This window comes from Leptonychotes weddellii, chromosome 5 (assembly GCF_054177405.1).
Source record: "Leptonychotes weddellii isolate Sample4059 chromosome 5, ASM5417740v2, whole genome shotgun sequence".
Classification (NCBI taxonomy): domain Eukaryota; kingdom Metazoa; phylum Chordata; class Mammalia; order Carnivora; family Phocidae; genus Leptonychotes; species Leptonychotes weddellii.
The window spans coordinates 135,606,775-135,633,659 of record NC_138373.1 but is presented as its reverse complement, the minus strand read 5'-3'; the positions used below and the strand labels follow the sequence as shown (position 1 = coordinate 135,633,659).

The 26,885-nt window shown below is 40.6% G+C and overlaps 1 protein-coding gene across 1 annotated transcript in view; it reads left to right on the top strand.

Moving 5' to 3' along the window:
• Window positions 1-2,817: 2,817 nt before the first annotated feature.
• The window catches only part of UBE2N (ubiquitin conjugating enzyme E2 N), a 36,354-nt gene continuing 12,286 nt past the window's right edge, over window positions 2,818-26,885 (top strand). The window contains exon 1 of the mRNA XM_006735459.3: window positions 2,818-3,000. Coding sequence (XP_006735522.1) covers window positions 2,971-3,000 — 30 coding nt within the window. The 5' untranslated portion in view covers window positions 2,818-2,970. The remainder of the gene's footprint in view (window positions 3,001-26,885) is intronic.

Below are 26,885 nucleotides of genomic sequence, written 5' to 3'. Positions count from 1 at the left end.
TTATTTTCCAGATGAGTATAGTGTGAGTTATTCTCAAGGGGGAAAATAATGGGAAAAACAACTAGAAGAGACATGCAAAAATATATTTTACTGTTATTACTCTTAAGAGTATTTCATGCCATCAAATAGTCTCTGCCAAACAAATTTATACTGTCATGTTTTAAAAGTCTGGTTTCCTAAGGAAAACTATACCTGGTTCTATCAAGATTATGAAAATAATAGTCCTTGCTAAGGGCTATGTAGTCTTTATTTAAGCTTCACAACAATCACATGAAGTATATACATTTCATAGGTGAAGAAAATGAAGGGATAGCAAATGTAAGTTCTCAAACCTAGACCAGGGCTCCAGTGCCCTCACTCTTAATTTGCATGATACTCATTATCCATCCTAATAGAGAACAGCCAAAAGAAGGCACGTGGCAATATTTTCTGTTTATACATTTTTGTTGTTTATTCAAAATCTTTATTCTCAAATTTTAGGATCCATCAAAATTACTCATATTTAAATGCAGGTTCCCAGGCCCCGGCACTGACTTAGAGAATTAGAATCTCCGAGAGAAGGGCTCCAGCCAGGCATGCTTATTTTAACCAGTACAGGCAGGTGACACTAAGCCGGCTGGCTGTAAGCACAATGACAACTCTCATACCTGTGACAGTTTATGTTTTCCAAAATTGGCCACAACCGTATCTTCCAACATACACATACTATGTTAGTTTCTAGAATCTCTCCACTCCCCTTTCAAGAGGTGGAGTCCATGCCCCATACCCAAACTGGGTGGGTTTTTGTGATTAGTCAACCAATAGATTATAGTGGGAGTGATGCTATGTGATTTCCAGGACTAGGTCAAAAAAAGACAATTCAGCTTCTGTTTTTGCTAGCTAGAACACTCACTCTTGGAACCCAGCTACCAGGTAGTGAGAAAGCCCAGGGAGAGGCCCACTAGGAGAGAAGCTAATAGCCAGCACCAACCTGCCAGCTATGTGAGCCATCTTGGAAATGGATCTGGGCCCAGTCAGGCTGCCCAGGCTGACACAGCACAGCATGGAACAGAGATGTGCCTTCCCTGCCAAGCCCTGCCCAAACTGCAGTTTCAAGAGCTAAGTAAATAATCGTTGTCGCTTTAAACAGGAAGTATGAGCTGGTTTGTTAGGCAACAATAGATAAGTGGAACAGCACACTTCTAACTTAATATTCACTCTGCTTTTCTTCCTATCAGGGTGAATTCTCCTGAGCCCTCTCTAAAATATTCTGAAAGTACACTTGTCCAATGTCATTTATTTTCCCAGATTCTTCTAATCACAGAACCACTTATTTCAGACTTCTGGTTATGTGAGGTTCTCATTATTACCTCTGAGGCTTGGTTTCTCATCTCAAAAGCACTGGTAATAACAGAACCTACCTCATGAGCTTTATAGTTAGATGAGATGATCCATGTAATCATTTAACATTGTGCCCAGCACATAATATTTTCTTATTTTTACAAGGTTTCTTGCATTCATAGTCTCCATTTCTTTAATGCAATGTGTGTGTGTGTGTGTATACACACACATATACTTTTTCTTGTTTTCTTGTAGTCCCATGCCATTTTATAGGCTATTTCCTATGCCTGACATGCTCTTCCCTACTGGGTCTCTTAGACTCTTATTCACCCTTGAGGGCAACTCTTCCCCTTTGGGAAAGCCTTCTCTGACTTCTCAATTAATGCCTCTCTGGGCTCAAATAGCGCCTTGGAGGAACCTCTACTATAGCCATTAACACACTGGGTTGTAATTAATTACTTGTCTCTCTTCTCTATTGGACTGGAAGGCAGTCAGTGTTGTCTTTGTATTCTCACCCCCCAGCACAGCACCTGGCACATCCTTACTCACCATCTACCTTTGTGCTGTGCTAGGAAACACTGTGGTTAAGCAATCAGGGGTCCATGTTTTGGGAGACCTGCTCGGGGTCAAAACAGCTCCATTTTCTCCTGCATAATCTTGGAAAAAATTAGTTGACATTTCTGAGCCTCATTGTAGAGACACCTTCTTAAGATTGCTGTGAAGTAAAATAATACCTGTGAAAAGCCTATCCCAGAGCAAGCAAGCAAATGTCACAAAATGCTTCTCCAACAGTCCCATTTTCAGGCATCGCCACTCTAATCTTCCTTTAGGGCCCTGCGCTCCACGGGTAATCCCTCTCTCAGGGATTGCTCTGGGCTCTCTAATCCTGTCCTCGGTCATTCCTCCAGCTAGCAACTCTGCGTTCAGAAGCCAATTCCCTGCACCCCAACTCTCTCCAGACCCTTTCTTTCAGCCTTCCCTGAGCTTAAGGGGCCCGATTTACGTGAAATTTAAAAACCAAAATTTAAATATCAAAACTCTATGACTAGGGTTTCCCTGTATAACTTCCGAGACCCGCATTTAGGAGTATGGCTACTGAGTTGCAGTCTTCCACCTCCCTTTGAGGAAGGAGCCCGCGGCTCAACTTAACCCGAGTCGTTCCCCGCTGCCGCCGCGCGCAAAAACGTTGAATGAACAAACAGACGAACGGATGAATGAATGGGCTGCGCCCGCGGCTGGGCCTCTCTTACGTCGCCCACTGGCGCAGGCGTGGCCGCGGTAAGAGGCCTGCGGGGCGTCGGCCGCGTAATCCCACCGTCGCGCGGCGGGCTCGACCACGAGCGCCAGAGCTCCGCGCCGCCTCGCGTCTCCTCCCCCAAGTCCCTGCCCCGCCGGGGCTCGTCACTTCCGCCACCCCCAGGCCGGGGCTGGGGCGGAGAACGCGGGGGAGGGGGCCAGGTCCTAGGGAAGCCCGCCCGCGCACGAGCAGGGACTACATTTCCCGAGGGGCCTCGGCGGCGGCGGCGCCGGCAGCGGCGGCGGCGGCGGGCGCGGCAACGTCCCCCGGAAGTGGAGCCCTGGACTTCCACTCGTGCGTGAGGCGAGCGGAGCCGGAGTCGAGACCAGAGGCCGAACTCGGGATCTGACAAGATGGCTGGGCTTCCCCGCAGGATTATCAAGGTAACCGCCCAGGCCAACCCCCGGCTCTGCGCTTTGCTCTTGGCGGCTTGGCAGACCGCGCGGCGCGGCTCCTCCCTTCCTCGGGCCCCCGGCCCGCGCTGGGAGGCCCCAGGCCAGCGCGGAGAGGGTCTGGCTGTGGCGGCGAGGGAAGTCAGGCGCTGGGGAGGGGGCTCCAGAGAGACTTCCGGCCGCGGTGGGGCAGCCAGGCGGCGGGGACCGGGGGCTTCCCTGTGGCCGCCCTGCGGGCGGGGAAGGCCTGGCCTGCACCCTGGCGGAGGGTGGGGCCGCGGGGTTGCGGGGTTCTAGTCTTGGGCGCGGGCCGGCGCGGGCCTCCGCGGCCTGACCACCCGGGAGGAGGCCGCGGGCGCGCGCGAATCGTGGCGGGGCCCGGACTCAGGGCGGGAGTTGGGGCCCGACACAGCCCCTCGGCCCTGGAGCCTTCTTTCGGGCCGGGCGGGAGCGCGGGGGGAGCGGAAGCCCCGGGTTCAGAATGAATGAACCAGGAGCGTGATGCCGGGCGGGGCCCTGTGCCCCAGGAGGCGGCTCCGGGAGGGCCGCGCGTCCTGCGGCCGTGGGCACATGTTCGCCGCAGGCTGCGGGGGTCGAGGGACACGAGGCTGCGCGCCCCTCTGCCCTCGCTTTCGTTATCTCCTCTCTTTTAAATACGTTTCCGCTCGTTATCTCTGTGAAGTGATTTTACTCTGGTTGGCAAACTCTTTGAGAGCGGTTTCTGCTCAGAGGAAATAGTTTAACACAACATGGGGGGGGAGGGGCAGAGCAGGTATGGGGGACTTGGTGAAATCCTTTGCCTCCCGATTTTATGCACTTTAATGTTTAAACTGTTCCAATACATATGGGACTATGAAAAATGGACATATTGGTTTTGTAAATCCTTTACATAATATCAGGTCCTCAGATGTACGGTATTTCTTGCAGTACATAAAAGCAAAACGTTGAAATTTCTTGTCATTTTTAATGAAAATTTTAGTTGAACTTCTGTGTTCCTTAATACGCGAGTTAAAGTGACTAAATTGCAGCATCATTTCCTTTATATAACCTGGTGAACGTGTATTTAATCTAGCTTGTTCTGAAGTTTGAGGGGAGATGCATACTAAATTCAAGATCTTTTAATGGGTGATGTATTGTGCAGTGTTTCGTGCAACTTAAATATATCTGAGATGGGGGGATGTCTCTGACCTAGAGTTGCTTGATTTGGAGAAATAAGACTTTTTTTTTTTTTTTTTTTTTTAAGATTTTATTTATTTGAGAGAGACAGCAAGAGAGGGAACACAAGCAGGGGGAGTAGGGGAGGGAGAAGCAGGCTTCCCGCTGGGCAGGGAGCCCGATACGGGGCTCGATCCCATGACCCTGGGATCATGACCCGAGCCAAAGGCAGACACTTAACGATTGAGCCACCCAGGCGCCCCGAAATAAGACTTTTTATAAGGTAGAAATTCTTAGAAATTAGAGAAGTAGCATAGATTGTCATTGTGTGCTGCAGTCTAATGTGAACTTTCATGGTGCAGAATTTGTATTATGGATTTGTCTCAGACTCTGTCCAAGGCAGTTAAATTGCTGTATGCGTTGGATGGTCCTTACAATGTGGTTTTCCTCACATGACCCCAATCATGTTTATTGAAGCCCCAGTTGAAAATGAGAGATGGGGGGTATCTAGCTGTACACCAGATGTCTTCAAATTTTTGTTTCCTGTATTCAGGTTATTTATTGACTACATACTACAAATTGATATTCGTAATAATTCTCCAAAATACGTAATGAACTGAAGATTTAACATTTTTTCCAGTTTTGCTTGATTCTGGACACACTCTGCGGTAATATGAAAACCTTGGATGGAAAAATAAATTCTGTGAAACCTTCTTTAATAAAGTTACAGAAATGATTTATGGCAGTGAATTGAAGTCCTCATAATTCACTTTTTTTGGCACACAATTTAGTTTACACTAGGTATTTTCATTTTACTATTTTAACCAATACAGTGATAATTCATAAATATGGTCTTAATTTTACAGTATCTTGTTGATAGCACCTCTTTAATAAAAGGTGACTTCATTTGGGTTTTATCTTGGAAAAGTTAGGTGGTTTTACTTTAATGGTCATTTATAGCTTAGCTTAAAAGAACTGTTTTCTCCAATCCCTAGAAAGATTACAAGACTATAATGTGTTTTCTAGTGCTTACCATTGTATTATGTATATTTTCCCATTATCAGTGAAAAAAATTTTTTTAAGATTTGTTTGAGAGAATGTGTGCGGAGTGAGTGGGGGGAGGGGCAGAGGGAGAGACTCTCAAGCAGTTTCCCCGCTGAGCATGGAGTCCCAGACTGGACTCGATCCCAAGACCCGGAAGATCATGACCTGAGCCGAAACCAAGAGTTGGATGCTCAACCTACTGAGCAACACGGTACCCGAAAATGTTTGTTTTTTAATCAGAATTTTTAAAAAGTTTGCCTCTTTTTTGTCATCCGCAATACAGGATTCTATGTGGAATATGCTGGTGGTGGTGGTGCAGGGTAGGTAGCTGTACTGTCCTGAACTGTAGGAACACACCGTCTTTCATTGGACAGCTGTTAATAGGATACTGTTTACCTCCAACTGGTCATTATTTACATTTGCGAAATTCTTTTTTTTTTTAAGATTTTATTTTTAAGTAATCTCTACACCCAACGTGGGGCTTGAATCCACAACCCTGACAACAAGAGTCGCATGCTCCACCAACTGAGCCAGCCAGGTGCTCCTGCATTTACAAAAGTCTTATACCATTTAATACTTGTAGATCTTGATCTTGTGAAGTAGACTACCGTTATAGTCTAGAAACCCATTCAAATGACTTTCTTAGGGTCTTAAAACTGGCAAGGGACAGAACTTGGATCTTGACCCAGTGTGACCTTCCCCTGCCTCTTGTTATTATGAAATGACAATGTATGTAAATATACTTTGATAACTTTAATTAACTATACAGATATAAGATGATTTTTTTGAATTAGTATTCACTCATTTCCTGTCCTACTCAGATTCCCATATACAGTCCACTAGCAAATTCCCTAGGGCATCAACTTTCAAAATATATTCTTAATCAGCTACATTTACCCATCTCTCTGAAACCACTGTTCAATTCCATCATTTGTTGCCTAGCCTACTGTATTAGTCTCCTAAGCAGCAGCTAGTGTTACTTTCTAAAAATATAGATCATATCACTCCCCTTCTCAACTCTACAAAGGTTCTCCATCACACTTAGAATAAAATCTTGACTTTTTCCCCCGTAGTTACAAGGCCTTCCTTGCATCTGCCTACCTCTGAGGTCATCTCCTGCATGTCTGTCCTTGGGTCACTCTACTGTAACCACAGTGTTGCTTTGCTCAGTCTGAACAATAAGAGGCTAAGTTTGTTCCAGTCACAGGGCTTTCCTTCTGTTTACTACATTACCTGTTTTGGCGTATCGTTCAGTTCTTGGCTCACATGTCATCCTCAGAGAGGTCTACCTTAATTATCCCAAAACACAGTTTTCCTCTCCCCCTCCCTTAGAGTTCCTCATTATCCCCATATTTCCTCCTCTCCTCTCTATAGCACTTATCACTATTTGAAGTTATATTATTTATTCTTTATCTCTGCGCCTACTAAAGCTCCACGAAGGCAGGGATTCTTAGATGACTTGGGAATTGCTCTAATCCCTAGAGGATGTAGTGTAATAGGCACTGAAATATTGAATGAATGAATGAATGTGCTTCAATCTTTGGAAGAAAGTTTTAGGAGAGTTATTCTATATCATAATTTGACGTTATTGCTTAGTAGATTTCTATCTAAATCAATGTCTGAGCTAAAAGTTAATCTCTGAGCTAAAAGTTAATCTCTGAGCTAAAAGTTCATCTCTAATTCATTAAAAAATCAATTTTTTATTTTGTCTAATAGGAAATACATGGAGTGCAGCATTTGAAAGGTTCTAACAGGTACATGGAGAAAGTTAAAGACTCTCTCATCTGCCCTTCAGCATTCCACTTGCCTGCCCAGACAACCATAATTTTTACTGTGTATTCTTCCAGAAAGACCAAAGAGATTTAGTATGTATATTTAGGCCTATTCCCCTCCTCCTGATGCAAATACTTTAATCTCCTCGCCCCCCACCAATCTATCTTGTTTTTTTTATTTTTATTTTTTAAAGATTTTATTTATTTGAGAGCGAGAGAATGAGAGACAGCATGAGAGCAAGGAGGATCAGAGGGAGAAGCTGACTCCCTGCTAAGCAGGGAGCCCCATGTGGGATTCGATCCTGGGACACCAGGATCATGACCTGAGCCGAAGGCAGTCGCTTAACCAACTGAGCCACCCAGGCGCCCTGCCCCCACCAATGTATCTTTGAGGCGACTCATTTTTAAAGGGGTTCTTTGTGGAACCATGTAGTTAGACCTTAATTTAACCAATTGTTTATTGCTGATTTAGATTGTCTCTAAAATTTGCTATACAAAATGCTGTGATGAATGGTTTTATAGTTAGTGGTATTTTGCACAAGTGTGAGTTACACTGAATCTTGGCAGTTCTTTGTTTTGCTAGAATTTTAGAATTTGCTTTTTTCTCTCTTCTCCTCGGCCAGAACTCTTTTAGTCTCTAAAAGTGACTGAGCAATTAAAGCTTAAAATCACGTAGGTTAAAAGAAACTAAAATAAGAAGTCCTTCCTAATCGGTTCCTCATAAAGAATTAGAGTTACTTTGGGAGAAGATAAATGAGATCTGTAGTTGTGGCCTTGGTCAATAATTTATTTAAGATTTACAGTTTAGGGGCGCCTGGGTGGCTCAGTTGTTAAGCGTCTGCCTTCGGCTCGGGTCATGATCCCAGAGTCCTGGGATCGAGCCCCACATCGGGATCCCTGCTTGTCAGGAAGCCTGCTTCTCCCTCTCCCTCTCCCACTCCCCCTGTTTGTGTTCCCTCTCTCGCTATGTCTCTCTCTGTCAAATACATAAATAAAATCTTTAAAAAAAAAAAAGATTTACAGTTTACATGTTACTTTAACAGAATGATGTTCTTTTGTCTTCTCAAAGTTAATCGTGAAGACAGTAAAATACAGCTTTGAGAACAATAGTTAACTTACTCAAGGAGTTGACTTACTTGATTAAAACCTGGCAAACCAACCTGCTCAGAATAGATTTTCACCAGTCTTTCCTAGAATTTATTCTTCTGTTTGGTAAAAACTCATAATGGTCTGACTCAGCATTGAACTTGAGTTCTATATACTTTTTACTTTAATAATTGTAATTTTTAAAAATACAGATATCACTTTTTTCCTATCACTATTTAAAAGCCATTCATTTGATATCTGTTCTAGTACATAAGGTAGTTTTTAGTGAGAAAAGTGATTCAGATAACTGGCCCTATTTTTGAGCCTTGAAAGTCTGACCAATAATTTTTTCCCATTTATTATTTATTTATTTATTTATTTTTAGATTTTATTTATTCATTTGAGAGAGATAGAGAGAGAGCATGAGCAGGGGGGAGACAGAGGGAGAGGGAGAAGCAGGCTCCCCACCGAGCAGAAAGCCCGATGCGGGGCTCAATCCCAGCACCCTGGAATCATGACTTGAGCTGAAGGCAGACGCCCAACCATCTGAGCCACCCAGGCGCCCCAATTTTTTCCCATTTAAAAAAAGGCATGAAAATCTAACATGTTGAGGATGGACTTGTTATATGTAGTTAAAACATCCTTAGGAAACTGATAAACTCTTATAGTAAAAACTTGACCAGAAACATTATGGTTCTTGTCTCTTTTGGTTGTTGTCCCAGTTTAAGAATTTTCTGTTAAGAATTTTTTTGGGTCACCTGGGTGGCTCAGTTGGTTAAGCGTCTGACTCTTGATCTCACCTCAGGTCATGATCTCAGAGTTCTGAGATCAAGCCCTGCTTCCAGCTCCATGCTCAGTGGGGCATCTGCTTGAGATTCTGTCCTTCCCTCTCCCCCTCCCTCCCTTCGTGGTCTCTCTCTCTCTCTCTTCAAATAAATCTTAAAAAAAAACAAACTTTTTTTTGACCATTCTAGAATAATAAACCATATTTTTTGTATATGACTTCTGGGGATTCAGGTTCTTGACAGGCTTATTTGTGAATCCTCTTTGTCTCCATGGATTCCAAGTTAAGAATCCCTGGACTGGGGCACCTGGGTGGCTCAGTCGTTGAGCGTCTGCCTTCGGCTTAGGTCATGGTCCCAGGGTCCTGGGATCGAGCCCCACATCGGGCTCCCTGCTCCACGGGATGCCTGCTTCTCCCTCTCCCACTCCCCCTGCTTGTGTTCCCTCTCTCGCTGTGTTTCTCTCTGTCAAATAAATAAATAAAATCTTTAAAAAAAAAAAAAAAAAGAATCCCTGGACTACTTTTGGTAGTGATTACATTTTCAGGTTATAGGGCGCCTGGGTGGCTGAGTTGTTAAGCATCTGCCTTTGGCTGGGGTCATGATCCCAGGGTCCTGGGATCGAGTCCCACATCGGGCTCCCTGCTCGGCAGGAAGCCTGCTTCTCCCACTCCCACTCCCCCTGCTTGTGTTCCCTCTCTCACTGTCTTTTTCTCTCTGTCAAATAAAATCTTTAAAAAAAATTTTTTTTCAGGTTATAAGGATACTGTTTAATTTACTGCCTAATGTTTTGATTATGAAATGTGGGCATAATTGAAAGTAAATTAAAAAAAGCAGTTGAATGTTTTTTTTTAAGCTTTAAGTGTCAAGCACTTTCTTTAGTCCAGGTTGATCAACTCTCACATTAGAATTGAGTTTTGTCAAAATATCAAACACTTCTGACTATCTACCATTCTATGTAACTATGGCATCAGAGATAATATGCATTCGCTTTGGGGGCACCTGGGTGGCTCAGTTGGTTAAGCGACTGCCTTCGGCTCAGGTCATGATCCTGGAGTCCCGGGATCGAGTCCCACATCGGGCTCCCTGCTCAGCAGGGAGTCTGCTTCTCCCTCTGACCCTCCTCCCTCTCATGCCCTCTGTCTCTCATTGTCTCTCTCGCAAATAAATAAAATCTTAAAAAAAAAAAAATTAAAAAAAATATGCATTCGCTTTGCAGAAGTTCTAAATTTTTTCCACACTGTGACCACTTACAGCTATAGAGTTTTATACATTAGAGGATGCCCATCTTTTTCCTTCTCTGATGAGTCTGTAGGCCAAAGAATTTGGATGATTAGGATTCTGCTGCAAGTTGGTAACTTCGCTTTTTTCCCTATACCCTGTAGGATGGTTTACTTGTGTGAAAATGATTTTAAGAAGCAAATAAGTTGTACTACAGATTGAGGTAGTATGGATTGTGAACATACATTTAAATCTGTTACTGTGAGTAATAGATGTTTATGCACTAGAGAAATAAATACCAGAAACAAGGGAATGAGGATAGCATTCACTAGGGGCTTTGGGCATTACATTTGTAGTCATCAGTTTTGATGTAGGTGCCTAATTATTATATAATTTTACTTTCTAAAAACAAAGTAGATCTGAAAGGCATATGTAGTAATTTTATATCAAGAAATATTCCTTTTTTGTATGAAACATGTGTTAGACCGTTATTTTATTATACAGTTGAAATTTTCTTTGCAAATGTATATGAAAGACATCAGCATGGATATATAAATTAGGAGATGGAATAATAGGGAATCAGTTAACGTCCCTTGAAATCTTAGCAACTTCTAAAAGTGCTTAAGTATTTTTTGTTTGTTTGTTTTTGAAATGTTAAATAGTTATCTTTAATTTGTGGATTAGATAGGATGTAGGATCACCGTAGTCTGAGAACTGTGACGCTAACATCTCTGGTGGCAGAAACCGTTATTGTGTGATTGGAAGAACTGGGTAACTGGTAAAAAGCCCTCAGAGGATCAACAGAAAGACTTCTTTATTAGCTATGCTTTCAAGAGCTATACCACACTATTCATGGTATTTTATGTTTTTAAAATCCTGGTTGTAGCTATTCGAAAATCCCTTAAGGATACTTAGAAATAAAAATTTTTATTATTCTGATATGGCCTGCAACTGAGATGTTTCTAAATGATTAGGGTTCAGCTATAATTTAAAGTTATTTTATTTTATTTATTGATAAGTAATCTCTGTGCCCAGCGTGGGGCTCAAACTCACGATCTTGATGTCAAGAGTCACATGCCCTGCTGACTGAGCCAGCCAAGGGCCCTTAAGTGCTTTTAGACATTGTTTTCAGAATCTGATGTTGACATATTTTGCTTTTTGGCTAATCTGTTCAGATTTTCAAACTTCTTTAGTTTTCAGTATGTCTTGATCAGTAATTTGGTCTGTTTTGAGCAAATCTGTTTTTATTTTCAAAGTCTTTACAGTCTAGTGATTAAAGGCATTGTAGTCAGGAAAATACTAGAAAGAAGCATTACAGATGTTATCTTTGTGTCTTGAGACTATGGGTGCCTTTATTTACAACTTTCCAAGATTTTTAAAAATAATTTATACTAAGGAAAATGTTATTCCCATAAAGTCTCTGTGTATTTATGACCCTTAAGGACAATTGGGATTACCATCCCCTTCTCCTCTTACTATAGGGCAGGGACAAAAGTGACTTTACTAAGCTAGTAAGAGCCCAAGGCCAAATTTCATTTTTCTATGAAATTGCGATTTCTCTGCTTTTTTATTATCCCTTTTTTTGGTCCATTCTTAAGACATTTTCAGTTCAAATAAATGGACATTTACTGGATGCATAATATGTATTTAGCACTAAGCCTGGTGAACAAGAAGTGCATCACTATCTAAGGGAAAACTCAGTCATGAAACAAGAAATTAAAGTGAGGTGTGTTATGCGAAAAGATACACATGGGATTTACCATAGTCTGAGGATGAAGGATAGTAAGGTTGTGGGAATGTTTTTAAAGTTGAAGGAGGGAGGGGCGCCTGAGTGGCTAGTCGGTTAAGCCGCTGCCTTCGGCTCGGGTCACAATTCCAGGGTCCTGGGATCGAGTCCCGCATTGGGCTCCCTGCTGCACGGGGAGCCTGCTTCTCCTTCTCCCCCTCCCCCTGCTTGTGCTCTCTCTCTCTCTGTCAAATAAATAAAATCTTAAAAAAAAACAAAGTTGAAGGAGGGAGAATGAGTTTTGGGTAGATGGAATAGCAGGTAGGAAAGCTGGAAGGAGAAAAAGAGGAAGAGAAAGAGTACACGAAAGTATACCATATTCCAGGAATCTAGTATGTGTGATGGATAGTGTCTTATGTAATTATTAGGGTCCTATCAAGAAGTATTACTGTCTAATTACTAAGTTTAGAGAGTTGGAATCAAAAACTGTTGGGCAAAGAATTTTGGATTGTTAAATTCAGACAGTGTATGAATCATTCACCAGAGTGTGGTGTGACAACTGTTCCTGAAGTGAGATTGGTCATACAGTTTTTATTATGTAAGATATCTTTTATTGAACACTTACTATGTGCTAGGCACTGTTCTAAGCATGTTACATGCATTAATTTATTTAATTCGACAGCAAACCTATGATATGAATATTAATTTTAGCCCTGCGTTACAGATGTGGAAACCTGCACAGAGGGGTTAAGTGGTTGGTGGAGCTGTGATATGAACTTAAGCAATCTAAATCTATGGACAGCAGGTGCTGTAGATGAAATGCACCAGAGCTTATCTGCCCCTAGATAATAACTGGCAGTGTTTGTATGATCATTTGGACAAATGAAGTGGAAAAATATTTCATTGCAGAATCTAAGTGTTTAGCTTTCTTGTTTTTCATCAGAAGTCTCCTTATTGTAGTTTAATTAGAGGCTTTTGCACAAGTGAGTCCCTGTTTAGAATAGTTTCACTTAAGATGGAATGACTTTGGTCTGGGGTGGTGTATTCCTCTCTTGCCCTCCTGGATTCTTTGATTTGGGGAAGTCTGTGGTTCGGGTGACAAGGAACTAAAGAGCAGCTATTCCTCTCTTTCCTGCTGTTTCTTACCAGCAAAATACATTTGAGGTATCACTGCATCAGAGCATAACCTCTCTAATGTTAATTTTTTTCCTTTTTTTTGTTTAAGATTTTATTTATTTGGAAGAGAGAGACAGTGGGAGAGGAAACACAAGCAGGGGGAGTGGGAGAGGGAGAAGCGGGCTTCCCGCTGAGCAGGGAGCCGATGCTGAGCAGGGAGCCGGATGCAGGGCTTGTGGGATCATGACCTGAGCTGAAGGCAGACGCTTAACAACTGAGCCACTCAGGCGCCCCTCTAATGTTAATTTTAAACAAGAATTTTTTCGTTCAGTAAGCCTAAAAATAGATTAGAATTATCTTACACTCCTTTATATATTAAATGGAATTTTGGTTTTCAACCCAGGGAGGGTGTTTGTACCTGAGTTAATTTCCTCACTCCCATTTGGAGAGAAGGACAAGCGCGCTGTTCCAGTATAAGTCCCCTACACGCCTGCACATGCTGTAATTCTTGCTTTGGCTTTTTAGAAAAGGTATTTTTCACAGTTGGAGGCACAGTGATTTATAGCTATAAAGCTTGAAATTTCTTACCCTTAGCTGTAAAAGAGCTATTCCCATTAAGTAACATTTTTTCAAATAAAGCACTCTGTCCACCCTGTCTTTATTGGTGTCCGTCAGGAAAGGGTTAAACTGAAAGTGCTGCAGGCTCCATTCAGGTTCCTGCCACTGATGTGATTAGAGATCAGTGAATTCTTGGCCAAACCTTGCCTATTTCCTACCAGAATCTTCTCCCAGTTTAATTGGGACCGCTGTTTTGGGTGGTAGGAACTAGAAGACATTTTCTGTGAACACTTGTTTATAATCTGAGTACTTAATTCATGGTTGTGTATCAGAATTATCTGTGGCATTTGTTTTTTTTTTTCAAGATTTTATTTATTTATTTGAGAGAGAGAATGAGACAGAGAGAGAGAGCATGAGATGGGGGAGGATCAGAGGGAGAAGCAGACTCCCTGCTGAGCAGGGAGCCTGATGCGGGACTCGATCCCGGGACTCCAGGATCATGACCTGAGCCGAAGGCAGTTGCTTAACCAACTGAGCCACCCAGGCGCCCTATCTGTGGCATTTGTAAATTTAACATATAGCAGCCCAGCATGTTTTTTGTTATGTTTTAAGATCTCCACATGATTTTTATGTGCACCTTGCAGAAACGAAGGCCTTGGGTATGCTTGGCTTCAATGCAAAGATGGTTAGAATGTGGGGGATACAAGATACAAGTAGAATCACATAGCCAGTACCTTCTCATACATAGAAAGCAAAGGTGTCAATGGGAACACCAAAGACATGACAGTCCAGGGTGGGGAAACCATCAAGATTGGTTTAGGGAGGGATATTTTTAGTGGGGTGACATTTGAGCTAAATTTTGAAGGGTAAGTAGAAAAGTGAGTTGTGGCGGGGGGAGTAGAATGTCATTCCAGGTTAGACATATCAAACTCCAGGAAGATATTTGAGCAGTGCTGAAGCTGTAACATGAGTCAGCACTTCTTTGCTTGGTACACAGACACTTTAAATGCAGTCTTAATTTGAAAAAGTTTTTTTCTTCAGAAGTGTTTATGAATGTGTCATTTTGGAAATTCAATTAATATACTAAGTATGTTATATACCAAAATAATTAATATGGATATTTTCCCCCTTCATTTTCTTTTGCTATTTCAGTCTTCAGTTTATAGATGAAATGGCTAACATCTTACTGAATATGGAAGGAAAACCTAAATGCTTCATTTATTTTTTTTGAAATATAACTCACATACCATAAGATTCATCCATTTAAAATGTACAGTTCAGTGGGTTTTAATAATTCAGAAAGTTTTGCAACTATCACCACTAATTCCAGAACATTTTCATCACCCCGAAAAGAAACCCTATACTCGTTAGCAGTCACTGTCCACCCCCCTAGTTCCTCAACCCTTGAGAACTGCTTATCTTTCTGTCTCTCTGGTTTCGTCTGTTTTAGACTTTTCATATAAATGGAATCATATAATACATGACTTTTTGTGTCTGGCTTCTTTCACTTAGCATGTTTTCAAGGTTCACGTTATAGCATGTATCAGTACTTCATTCCCTTTTAAAGTTTTTAGCTCAAGTTTTCTGAGTAAATAACTTTTAAGAAATGACAATGCTGAATGAAGCAAAGCAGTAGTTTTATAAGGTAAATAGTCTGTATTGGTTCCCCAAAACTAGTCATATTTGAAACCTACATTCCTTTAGAACATTTAAGAAATATTCTTCAGCCTTGTGCACCATTATTTTTAAAAAAAATTGTCAGTGGTAGTAAATCTTTTTTTTTTTTTTTTTTTTTTTAGTGGTCATAAATCTTTATCTTTGAAGATTGGACTTGATTGCTGGACACAGAAAATTAAGCTAATGCTGGTGAATAATGGTTAAGGATCAGCACTGACTTTTATTCTTATCTCAGGGTTTAAGAAACTTTGTGACCTTGGCCAAGTCATTTTCCCCAGGCCTCAGTTATTTCTGATTCCTGTTTTAAAATTTGATAATTATATGATCCCTTTGGGCAGAATTTGAAACAGTTAGAAAAAGCCATGTTCGCATAATCCTGGAACTGATTTTCCCTTTTGGCTTTTAAACTGGCTCTTAGGCAATTAAAAAAAAAACAAAACATAAATGCCAAGTGTTAGCATTATTCTGAAATAAATGTATACTTTTCCAGTATAACTAGTATGCAGGCCTGTATCCTATCAGCTTTGATAGTTTTAAAGCCTTTAAATGTTTATGTTCTCCTGGGGTTCAGACCTTGAACCTTTTCTCATTATATATTCTTCTGAACACCTTTATTTACTTTTACCTGGCTTCAGTCCACATTGATCAGTGATTCTAAAATCTAGTGCTGAATTTCAGGTCTCCAAATGCCTACTTTTTATCTCCGCTTAGATGTCTTGCAGACTTTTTTTAAAAAATTTTATTTTATTGTTAATCACCATACATTACATCATCAGTTTTTGATGTAGTGTTCCGTGATTCATTGTTTGCATGTAACACCCAGTGCTCCATTCAGTACGTGCCCTCTTTAATACCCATCACCAGGCTAACCCATCCCCCCCCCACCGTCCCCTCTGAAACTCTCAGTTTGTTTCTCAGAGTCCGTAGTCTCTTGTCTCCTGCAGACATTTTTAAATCAACCGTTTTTTTTTTTAACAGAATGTATTCATTTTGCTGTCTCTCCTCATGAAACACTTAGTGTTTCTTCTTTATTATGTCAACATTAACCTAGTTGCCTGAGATTTATTCCTCCTCTTCCCTCCCCTTGCTTCGTTTCCACATTCAGTTTGCTAGTAAGCCCCCAATGGATTCAGCCTCAGAAATGTTTCTGGCTTCTCCTAACCCATTCCTGTCTTCTTCCAGTTGTCTTTTTATGTGGGCCCTTATTCATCCTCCCTCGATTGTTTTTGCAATAATCTCAGAACTCATCTCTCAGTCTTCACTTATTGCCCACCCATCTCCCTCCCTTCCCTTCCATCACATTATTCTAAAAACATTGATGTGATCATGTGGCTATCCACTGTATATAGGGTAAAGTTCAAACTTTTTAACTTGGCATATAAGCTGGCCTTTTTGTCTTGATTACTTCATTGGCATCTCTTTCCTCTCTCCCCTTTCTTATATAACTTCTGATAGTGATACTGCTTACCAGCCAACATGATGTATTTTCCAACTTCTGAATTATGCTGTTTGCCGGAAGCATCCTTCATCACATGTGACTGTCCAGCATTCTGTGTTTTGGGTTTGTTTCCTCTACTCTCTTGGGAAAACCTTGACAGTAGTCATCTTATGTTCTTAATAACAAGTAGGTGGTGGTTTAGAATTAGAAATACTATTTTCTGTTACTTCTACAGGTTTCATGAAAAGAAAATCAGGGATAAAATATAAGTAATTTGCTTTTTAAAAAATTTTTTTTATTTGAGAGAGAGAGCACGGGGAGCTCTCGAGGTGGGGAGGGGCACGGAGGAGAGGGAGAAGCAGACTCCCAGCTGAGCAGGGAGCCTGATGTGGGGCTTGATCCCAGGACCCTGGGATCATGACCTGAACCAAAGGCGGACGCTTAACCAACTGAGCCACCCAAGTGCCCCTAAGTAATTTGCTTTATTTTCTGGGATCCTTTTAAGGCACCTTCGGAAACAGATGTTGGTTCTATTGTTAGTCATTAATTATAGTGAAAAATATGTTTAAATTTTTTTTAGACAAATACAAACTGTATATTTAAGGTGTACAACATGATGTTTTGATATGTGTATACCTTTTGAAATGATTACCAAAAACTTATATCTGTTACTTTCCATTGTTATCTTTTTTGTTGCTGTAAGGACACTTGAGATCTACTCAGCAAGCTTTAAGTATGCAATGCATTATTATTAACTGTCACATATGATACATTAGGTATATAGAACGTACTCATCTTATAACTGAAAGATTTTACTCTCTGATCAATATCTTCCCTTTTCCTCTACCTTCCAGCCTCTGTGGTAATCACTGTTCTACTGTTTGTTTGTTTTTAAAGATTCCACACATACGTGAGATCATGCATATTTGTCTTTCTGTGTTTGACTGACTTAGCATAATTTCCTTGTTGCAAATGGCAGGATTTCCTTAATTTTTAAAGCTGATGAAGAAATATTTTAATATGCTTTTCATAACCATTGGAAAAATAAAATATTTGGCACTGCCTGGGTCAAAGTTTTGAGCACCATATATACTTTTTAAAAAGCCTATAGATCTTTTTAAAGCCTATACTTTTTAAAAAGCCTATAGATGGTTCACACACATACGTATTAGCCTTTCTGTTTTCTACTGCTTAATTGATAATAGTGGATTAACCATAACAGGGCCATAAACAAAGGTGGAGAATTCCAATGCTGGCTCCCTTCATTGTAGGGATTACTGTAGCAGATTTTCCTGTGATAGGATGCAGCAGGACCCTGACAACCAAGAACCCAGTCCTAGTTGGTGAGCAGACTTTCCGTTCCCTGTGCCCCACAGGTGTGTATTAAAAAATGCAGCTATTCAGGTCTACTGTCAATGAAAAAAGAAAGTAAAATTAGCATATGTTCCCTCTTAGGAGTAATCAAGTTACAGCAGTTTTAATATTCTTTGAGTGCACACATACACGTCTTTACTCCAAAGTGCTTCTTTATTTCTTGAGTTGAATCATCAGGCCAATTATGGTTATGAATTATGTGTGTTAATTTCTTAAACATTACAAGTATTTGTATGTTGAGTATCTGCTTTGTTCTTTATACTGATTATAGACAGTTCCCTCTGTTTATGGCAGACTGAAAAAAATTTAATTCTTTCTGGTTGGTATATATCAGCCACTTTTATATCATAAAGTCTGTCATATAGCTTCTGTTAGGAAACAGACACATATCTTGAGAAAATGTGATTAATTGCAAAGTACAGAAATGTTACCCATTTCCCTCACTATTAAGAGTCTTATTCTTATCTTTACTGAAAAAGCTTTGTGATGGGAGTGAGAAAGATTGAGAAGGGATATTTGTATCCTCTGGCAGGGAGATCCCAGGTATTGTCCCCTTCCTTAATCTTGTTTTCTGTAGGTTACCTTTTTCTTTAGATGTATGTGAAAGTGTTGCCTCAAAGTATTACGATGCTAAGCTGTGTGCAAAATTGCTGGACCCTATATCTTTTTGTCAGGGGTACTGGAGAAGTGTGGTTTGGGAGAAGTTGGTTGTATGGTGATTGGGAGTCTTAAAAATCTTGCCACATTATGGGCAAGATTTGGGTCATTCACACTTGGGTCTGTCTGTCTTTGAGCATATTATCAGATATTTCTCTGAAGAGCATCTAGCTGTAGTCTCCTGCTTTGAAAAGTGAGGAAGGGTGGATCTTAGTTGGTATAGTGTTGGTGCTGATGTCTGTGAAACTTACATATTGATACCAGTAAAACCACTTTTTAAAAAAATTGAAGTATATTTGACACAGTGTAACATTGGTTTCAGGTGTTACAGTGCAGTGAATTGGACAAGTTTATACCTTATGCTATGCTCACAAGTGTAGCTAGCATCTGTAACCATACAGTGCTATTTATTATAGTACTGTTGACTATATTCCCTATGCTGTACCTTTTATTTCCGTGACTTATTCATTCCATAACTGGAAGCCTGTATCTCCCATTCCTCTTCACCCATTTTGCTCATCCCCTCTGGCAACCATCAGTTTATTCTCTGTATTTATGGGTCTGTTTCTTTTTGTTTTGTTTCCTAAATTCCACATGAGTGAAATTATATTGTATTTATCTTTGTCTGTCTGACTTCACTTAACATTATGCCCTCTAGGTCCATCCATGTCGTCTAAATGGCAAGATCACATCCTTTGTAGCTGAGTAATATTCCACTATATACACAAACACAGACACACACCATATCTTCTTTTTCCATTCATCTATTGATGGATACTTGGGTTGATTTCATATCTTGGCTATTTTATTTAATGCTACAGTAAACATAGGGATAGGGATGCATATATCTTTTCGAATTAGTGTTTTTGAGTAAACCACCCTTTGAATCCTGAATTTGATTTTAGTTGCCAGATACGGGCATTGTGTTTTCTACCTTTTCAAGTGGAAGGGTTCCCAGACATCTAGGGACCTGAGGTGCTTGCATGGGCACCCTCTGGGGTTGGCATTTCCTTAACTGGCATAACTGCCCTTCTACTTCCAGCTATCCTTTTATCTTTTGCAGAGTGGAGGGCAAGGAGCCACTTGGAGGTGTATACTAGGGGTAGTACTAGGAGGTGTGCAGGCAGCTAGGCTTATCCTTACTGTGGCGATTCTGTGAACATGTGGGAGCTGTCACATATATAAAGTTGTTACTTGGGTGACTGAAAGGGTGAAAAGAGAGCTTTAAAGTATTGTGGAGGTAGAATAGGAAGCAGCTACCACTTCCAAGTCTGGGAAGAAAACAGAAAAAAGATTGAAATTATTAAAATTGAGGAACTTGGGATGCAGAGCCCCATCTGGGATGCAGAACTCCGATGCAGAGAGTCCTGCCCTCTACAGGGACACATGACCATTAAGCTGGTGCTCTCAGTGTGGGGTAAACTGCAGATTGAATGAATGTGCTGCAGGGATGTTGGATGATGCTCACAGGCACCTCAGACAGACAAGAAACCCGGGAGAAGCACCTTCCCCCTCGTAGTCCCCCTTCAGCACCTCTCATCTGCAGGGTTTAGTGCCGAGTCCCTGGCAAAGCAGAAGTGTGGTTTGCAGAGTCCCGCCTCCAGAATCACAAAGTATAGAAGGATAAGTGAGAGACCATTACTTTACATCTGACACAGATAAAATTTCCCAGTGTAGAGGTTTTAGAGATAGAAAGCTGCCTGACCTTCTGGCCCAGCCCATGATAGGGAAAAGATGTGGTAGTATTTGGCTTGACTTCAGTCCTGCAGAATTAGGGATTTTGAGATTTTTAAAAAATGTTTTTGTTCTGGGGCACCTGGGTGGCTCAGTCATTAAGCGTCTGCCTTCGGCTCAGGTCATGATCCCAGGGACCTGGGATCGAGCCCGGCATCGGGCTCCCTGCTCGGCGGGAGGCCTGTTTCTCCCTCTCCCAGTCCCCCTGCTTGTGTTCCCTCTCTCATTGTGTCTCTCTCTGTCAAATAAATAAATAAAATCTTAAAAAAAAAAATCTTTTTGTTTTGACTAAGCTTAGGGTAAGGGGACCGCGGCCCCAACCCCCCCCCCCCCCCATACAGGCCATTTGTCAGGATTTTTTTTAAAGTAAGCAACACATACCATAGATAAATGCCTTTGTTCCAAATCAGTTGAATTTTCCCCCCCCTCTTTTTTGGACCAACCCTCAAATCTTAGACCAGAACTGTGTGCATTCAAGCTAGGATGTTAGAGAAGAAAGTAGGCTTAGAGAAAGTGCCAGAGGATACAGGCAAATGGTACGTCAGGAGTTTACCCTTGCCCCTATCCTTGGTGACTGCCTCAGTTCTGAGGACACTCCTTCATACACTATTAGAACAAATTAAGAAACATTTTCTGTTTTTAGCTCAGATTCACCTTACAGTTACAACTCTGTCATTCACCTAACATGAATGTATAGATGGGAAGCGCTGCTGGAGGCTAAGGATTCCAAGTACCAGGTGTTAAGTGTAAAAGAGCCCTGGACTGCAGTGCACTTCTAATCATGTTCTGCCACTTGTGTATGTTTCTGGAGGTGGTTCTGAGGCTTAAATGAAACAACAGTGTGAACATTCAGGTCAGTTTTAAGGATTAATTCTTTTGTCATCACTACACCTTGGATGTATTCCAGTTCTAACTAAATTTATCTAGCTTTCTAATTTATTAGCATCTGAAAATCCCATATCCTGCTGAGGGTTTGGCCATTTAGCAGTATTTTGAGATTTTCTTTTGTCCCTGGTTCTGGGATGGTATATGCATTTAACCCAAACACACAGTTCAGCCCTTTAAGCAGTTTCCATAAAAGAATCCACTACGTAGTTACAAGCATTTTGCAAGTTACGGATGTGATGTTGAATGGGCTTCTCTTGGAGCGGTGCAGTATGGCAGCCTTCTTAAAGGGTGTTTATTGGAGAGTTAGGAGTTTAGCAGCCAATGGTCATAAGCCATCTCATTGGCTCTTGGTGTTTTTCCTCTAGGTTCTTCCCTCCTGCATTGCTCCACTGCAGCACCTCTCATCTGCAGAGTTTAGTGCGGAGTCCCTGGTCAGTGTAGCTCCTGCCTCTCAATCCCAATAAATACTCAGGTGAATAGGGGCCCTGTCTACCCAAATTAAGACCCACTCCCTGCCCTCAGCAAGCCCAAGACATACACTATGCTTTTTTCCCCCTTTTAAATAAACTCTGTTAAGGTATAATTTACATACAAGTAATGCATCCATTTTAAGTGTACCATTTAAGTTTTGACAACAGCTATGAAACCACCATCTTAAGATTTAGAACATTCCATCCCAGCACAACACTTAATCAAAAGATTATACTGTTTTGAAGTGTGTGTTTTCACTTACATAGAAGGATATTTTTCTGTGGTGTTACACATTCTCATAGGCTTTGGTGTGACCATTATTTCTGGAGCTGTACTTTTGAACACATTCACAGTTTTTCCTTGGGATAAATTCCAAGACATGAAATTTTAAAGGTTGGGTTAGCTTGTAATCCCACCAGCCATGTATATGAGAGCCAGTTTTTTCCATAACAGTAAATAGCATTTTTAAAAATTTTTGTCTGTTCTGAGTTTTAAGGGTTGTCTTGATAATAAAACATTGTCACTTTCAAAATAGGGTTACTTAACAATGCTTATCCAATTTCCTTGGGTGATTTTATTTAAAAACATTTTTTCTTGCTTTTTTTGGTAAGTAGTACTTGGACATGTTACAGAATTCAGCAAAAGGATACTAGCTTGAAGTATCGCCCACCTCTCAGCCATCTAATTACTTTCCTCAAGGAAACCACTCAGTTGGACCATTTACATCTGTTATTTTATAATTTTGTAAGCTTTTGTAATCTTTGTTTGAAATTTTGTTATTTTTGCTTAGGTGCAGTTTTACAACATATCATATTAGTTCACACTCCTAGCAAGCCCTATGTCCAGCATTCATATTATGTTGTTGCAGAGACTCTGGCTGTCCCACATGAAATGGGTGAATTTGACCCAGTACTATTGTACACAGATGCTCTATCATATAATATGTCTGCCTCAGTATGTAAATTTGTGCTTATTTCAGTTATATTAAAATCTGAGTTGTCTGGGTCATTTCTTTCTCTGACTTAGTGGCACAGGACAAAATAATCATCTAAAATCACAGAAAAATAGAATATCCACTGAGTTATATACTCCAGCTGGATCTCTTAAGATTATTTAACTTTTGGGACGCCTGAATGGCTTAGTCGGTTAGGCGTCTGCCTTCGGCCCAGGTCATGATCCTGGGGTCCTGGGATCAAGCCCCGCATCAGGCTCCCTGCTCAGTGGGGAGCCTTCATCTCCCTCTCCCTCTGCCTCTCCCCCAGCCTGTGCTCTCTCTCTTGTTTACTCTCTCTCTCAAATAAATAAAATCTTAAAAAAAGAATTATTTAACTTTCAAACCAGACTGATAATGTGTGAAATATTAAAATCTGGAAAGTACTCAAGAAAATGAGATTAATTTCAAATTCTTCCAAAAACCTTGAGATAGAAGACTGAATCTTTAATGTGTCAACCAGTTCTTATTAGCAAATGATCATTATTAAACTTGAGAAAGATGATTAGATTATCAAAGCTACTAAAGGGGCAAAAGAAACTTAAGCCTGATACTCTGGTGCTTAGTGTTTGGTCCTTTAAGTGCACAACTTGTAAGGAGAATGGCAAGGGCAAAGCTTTTGAGCAGAAGTATGAAATAGTTCATGAAGATTGGGTTTAAAACTTAAAAAAAAAAAAAAAATCCCTTTTTTTTTTTCTCCATATTCCTGCCATTTATGGCCACTTTCTGGAACCATAAAACCTTGGGCTTACCATTTTTGGAAGTTCTTGAATCCCCCTTTACCCTCTCTGTATTTTTCTTTCAGTAGTAGTTAGGTCTGTTCATTCAGCCCTTATGGAATGTGAGACACTTTGTGGTGCTCAGTGTTGGGGCTGCAAACACTACACCTGGGCCTTGACTTATAGGGACTAGTGTAGCTGGGGAGTCAGTAGGGAGGAAAGTATGTAAGGGATAGCTTTGTGCAGAAGGTGCACCCATACCGCCCAATAATACTCTTGCTTTTTTAGTCAGTAGCATTTACTCAGCTGCTTACCTCTTAAGTGACAGTCGACTTTTCAAAATGGTAGAAATGCTGCTTTGTGGGCAAAATAACGTTTAGTGTGTTAAATGTCTTGGATCTACTTCCTAATTCTGAAGAGCAAAAAGATTTTGGGTATGTGGAGCTGTGTGGGTTATGTGTGGCAGGAGCACAGAATGTGGAGGTAGGCTTTCTGGGCTTGATTTGTAGCTGTGCCAAGTACTAGCTTGTGCAGCCCACTTGACCTCTACTTCTTTATCTGTTTAATACACTAATCTAGCTCTAAGGTGGTTGGGAGGGTTAGAGTGCAGAGAAGAGAGCTTACCATAATACAGTGAGCCTTATAATGTTATTACTGTTTTCTGATTTTGCAAAGATGCTGCTTCACTGTAAATCTGGAAAGAATGAATTCCTTCTCAGTGTGGGTATACTTGTTTTCATCATTTATGTATTAGTTCCACAAAATGGATAACCTTAAATATAACCATCTGAAATAGGGCATAGATTTTTCTTTCAAAGCACAGTGGATGCCCGTTTATCAGCGGTGGGTAAGAAAATGGGATGTTTGAGGTAAATAATCTGATTTTACTGGAATTATTTTGATTCTATTAGAATTACCATATAATCAATTTTCCATGAGTTAGACAATAATAAAGTTGATTTGTATTGCTGCTAAACTGAAGTTTTATTCTTTATTCCATAGTATTTGAGATCTTGCACTGTACAACTTCAGGGGGTGCCATTCATACAGACTGTGATGTTGAATGGGCTTCTCTTGGAGCGGTGCAGTATGGCAGCCTTCTTAAAGGGTGCTTATTTTGGGGGAGCCAGAATCCCTAATATCTAATTGCTTCCTGATTTATCTCAGAGTTAGTATGCAGTATTTTTTCTTGTGGTTTGGATTTTGGACAAAATTTTGTCAGTGGCACAACTGGATTGAGAATTTAAATCTGGACCAACTGTAACTTATTTTTGTTTGCCTCACTGAAAATTTCAGCTGCTCTGCTTCTGTCTTGTCTGTTAATATAAGCATAGGCCTTTCCTATTAGTGGAGACCTCAGGCATTTAGCACTTAAATTTTGTTGTGATTACCACATTTGAAACCTGAAGTAACTAGTGATCAAGGATTGAATAAGTAATACATGGTAGTTGTACCAGTGTAGCCACTAGCTTGCAGGCCAGTAAAAGTGTCTGTTTATGCCACATAGTTGTTCAAGGAGTATTGATTACTTTACCTGTAAAGCAACCAGGAAAATGGGATGCACTGACACAGTAAATGAAAAAAATGTAAAAATATTAAACTGTTTTAAAAGGGCTTTTGTCTTTATCAGAATAAATACAAACATACTAAAATGTTAACCAGATTTTGGTTATTAGGAGTATAGCTATTTAAGTCTATATTGTATTTTTCTTTAATGAGCAGGTGGGAAAGAATTGGGGAAAAAAGCAGGTACCATTAGCAACAAATTTCTTCTTTAGATATTGAGCATTGGCATAGATGCTAGGGATACAGTCCATAATATCTCTTCCCTCAGCAGGGAGGGCGAAATAGTGAACAGCTAATTACAGTGTTAAAGAGTATTATGGGGTGCCTAGGTGGTGCAGCTGGTTAAGCACCCTGCTCTTGGTTTCAGCTCAGGTCGTGATCTCAGCATCTTGAGATTGAGCCCTGTGTTGAGCTCTGTGCTCAGCGTGGAGTCTGCTTGGGACTCTCTCTCCCTCTTCCCTTCCCCCCTGCTACCTCTCAAATAAATCTTTAAAACAATAAGAGTACTATAAAAGGGGACCTTGTAGTAGAAGGGAGCATATAACAGTAAGATTTCATCCATTCCAGTGTTAAAATATTCAGTCAATTTTAGTGCTAGAGAACCTTTGAAATGTTGGAGGGACTAAATTTTAGATGGTTGGGGAGGTTAAGTGAGTTTGTATGATTGTATAACAAATTGGTACAGTTAGGATTGGGATTAAATAGAGACGTCTTAGCTCCAGGTTTTTCCCTAGGAGGTATATACCAGGTGGGAAAGAATTGGGGAAAAAAGCAGGTACCATTAGCAACAAGTTGGAAGTTAACTCTTTTAATGTGAAATTAGCTCCTTCTTTAACAAAGGCTGTTAAACTAGATAGAAGTTCTTTGATAGAGAGGTTAGCTGACTTTGGTGCTCTCCTTTGACCTCATTTAATCCCAAAGAGATACTTAGCTTCTTAACCTCTTCATCTACCCAGCCCCTGGTCCATTAACTCTTAACTTTTCTTCACTTTCTTTTCTATCTATTTAGGCTTTGTATTTTTAGCAAGCAATGGAGGTCAACTTTGGCTAGTTTAAGTAGAAATAGTATTTACTGAGTTATTAGGTATCTCACATAATCTTCAGGGGTGCCAAAGAAAGAGGCATTCAAACAAGGCTCACAGTCACATCATGGTGGAGTCTTCACTGCCACTATTGTGTGCCTCGTACTCTGCGGTTTGATTGCTGATACCGAGTACAGACTGCTACTCTAGAACCTCTTCCGTTGCTGTCTAGAGGTAACTACTGCTATTATCTCCAGAATGGATCCTTCTTTTGTATTTTAGCTTTGATGCACAGGTTTTGTGTGAGCCTAGGTCTCACATGCTTAGTAGAGAGTTAGGAAATTTTCTGAGACTAAAGCTTCTACTGAGGGAGGTGGGGATCCATAAAGGTTGGGGGGTATTATTCCCCAGCAAGGCTGTTCTGCCTGTCAGGTGGTCTAAAGGAATGACGAACATCCACTATGAACCTCATTTGTCTTATGCTGCCAGACATAATCCTGTGTGACTATGGATAACTTTTTTCTATTTTCAAACAAGAGTTACTTCAAACTTTCACATTCTTAAGCTCCTAATTCCAATATTATACTAAGGAAGGGGAGGGAAGGTATGAATGAATGGGGGAATTTTACTGTTTAATTATAGACAAATGTGTAGATAAATGGCTGAAATTACACATAAAGGCCTTAAAAATGAATTATCAACTTCAACCAGTTGAAATTTTAAGAAAGAAACCCACAATCTAGATCATTTCTAACTGAAATGCTGAATTTTTTTTTTAAAGTACAAGTTCACTGGTTTTTGCTAAGGCATCACTCATAATTTTGTTTTCATTGTACAGAAACAGGAAATTAAAAAATTGCCTTTTCATTCAGGATAAAT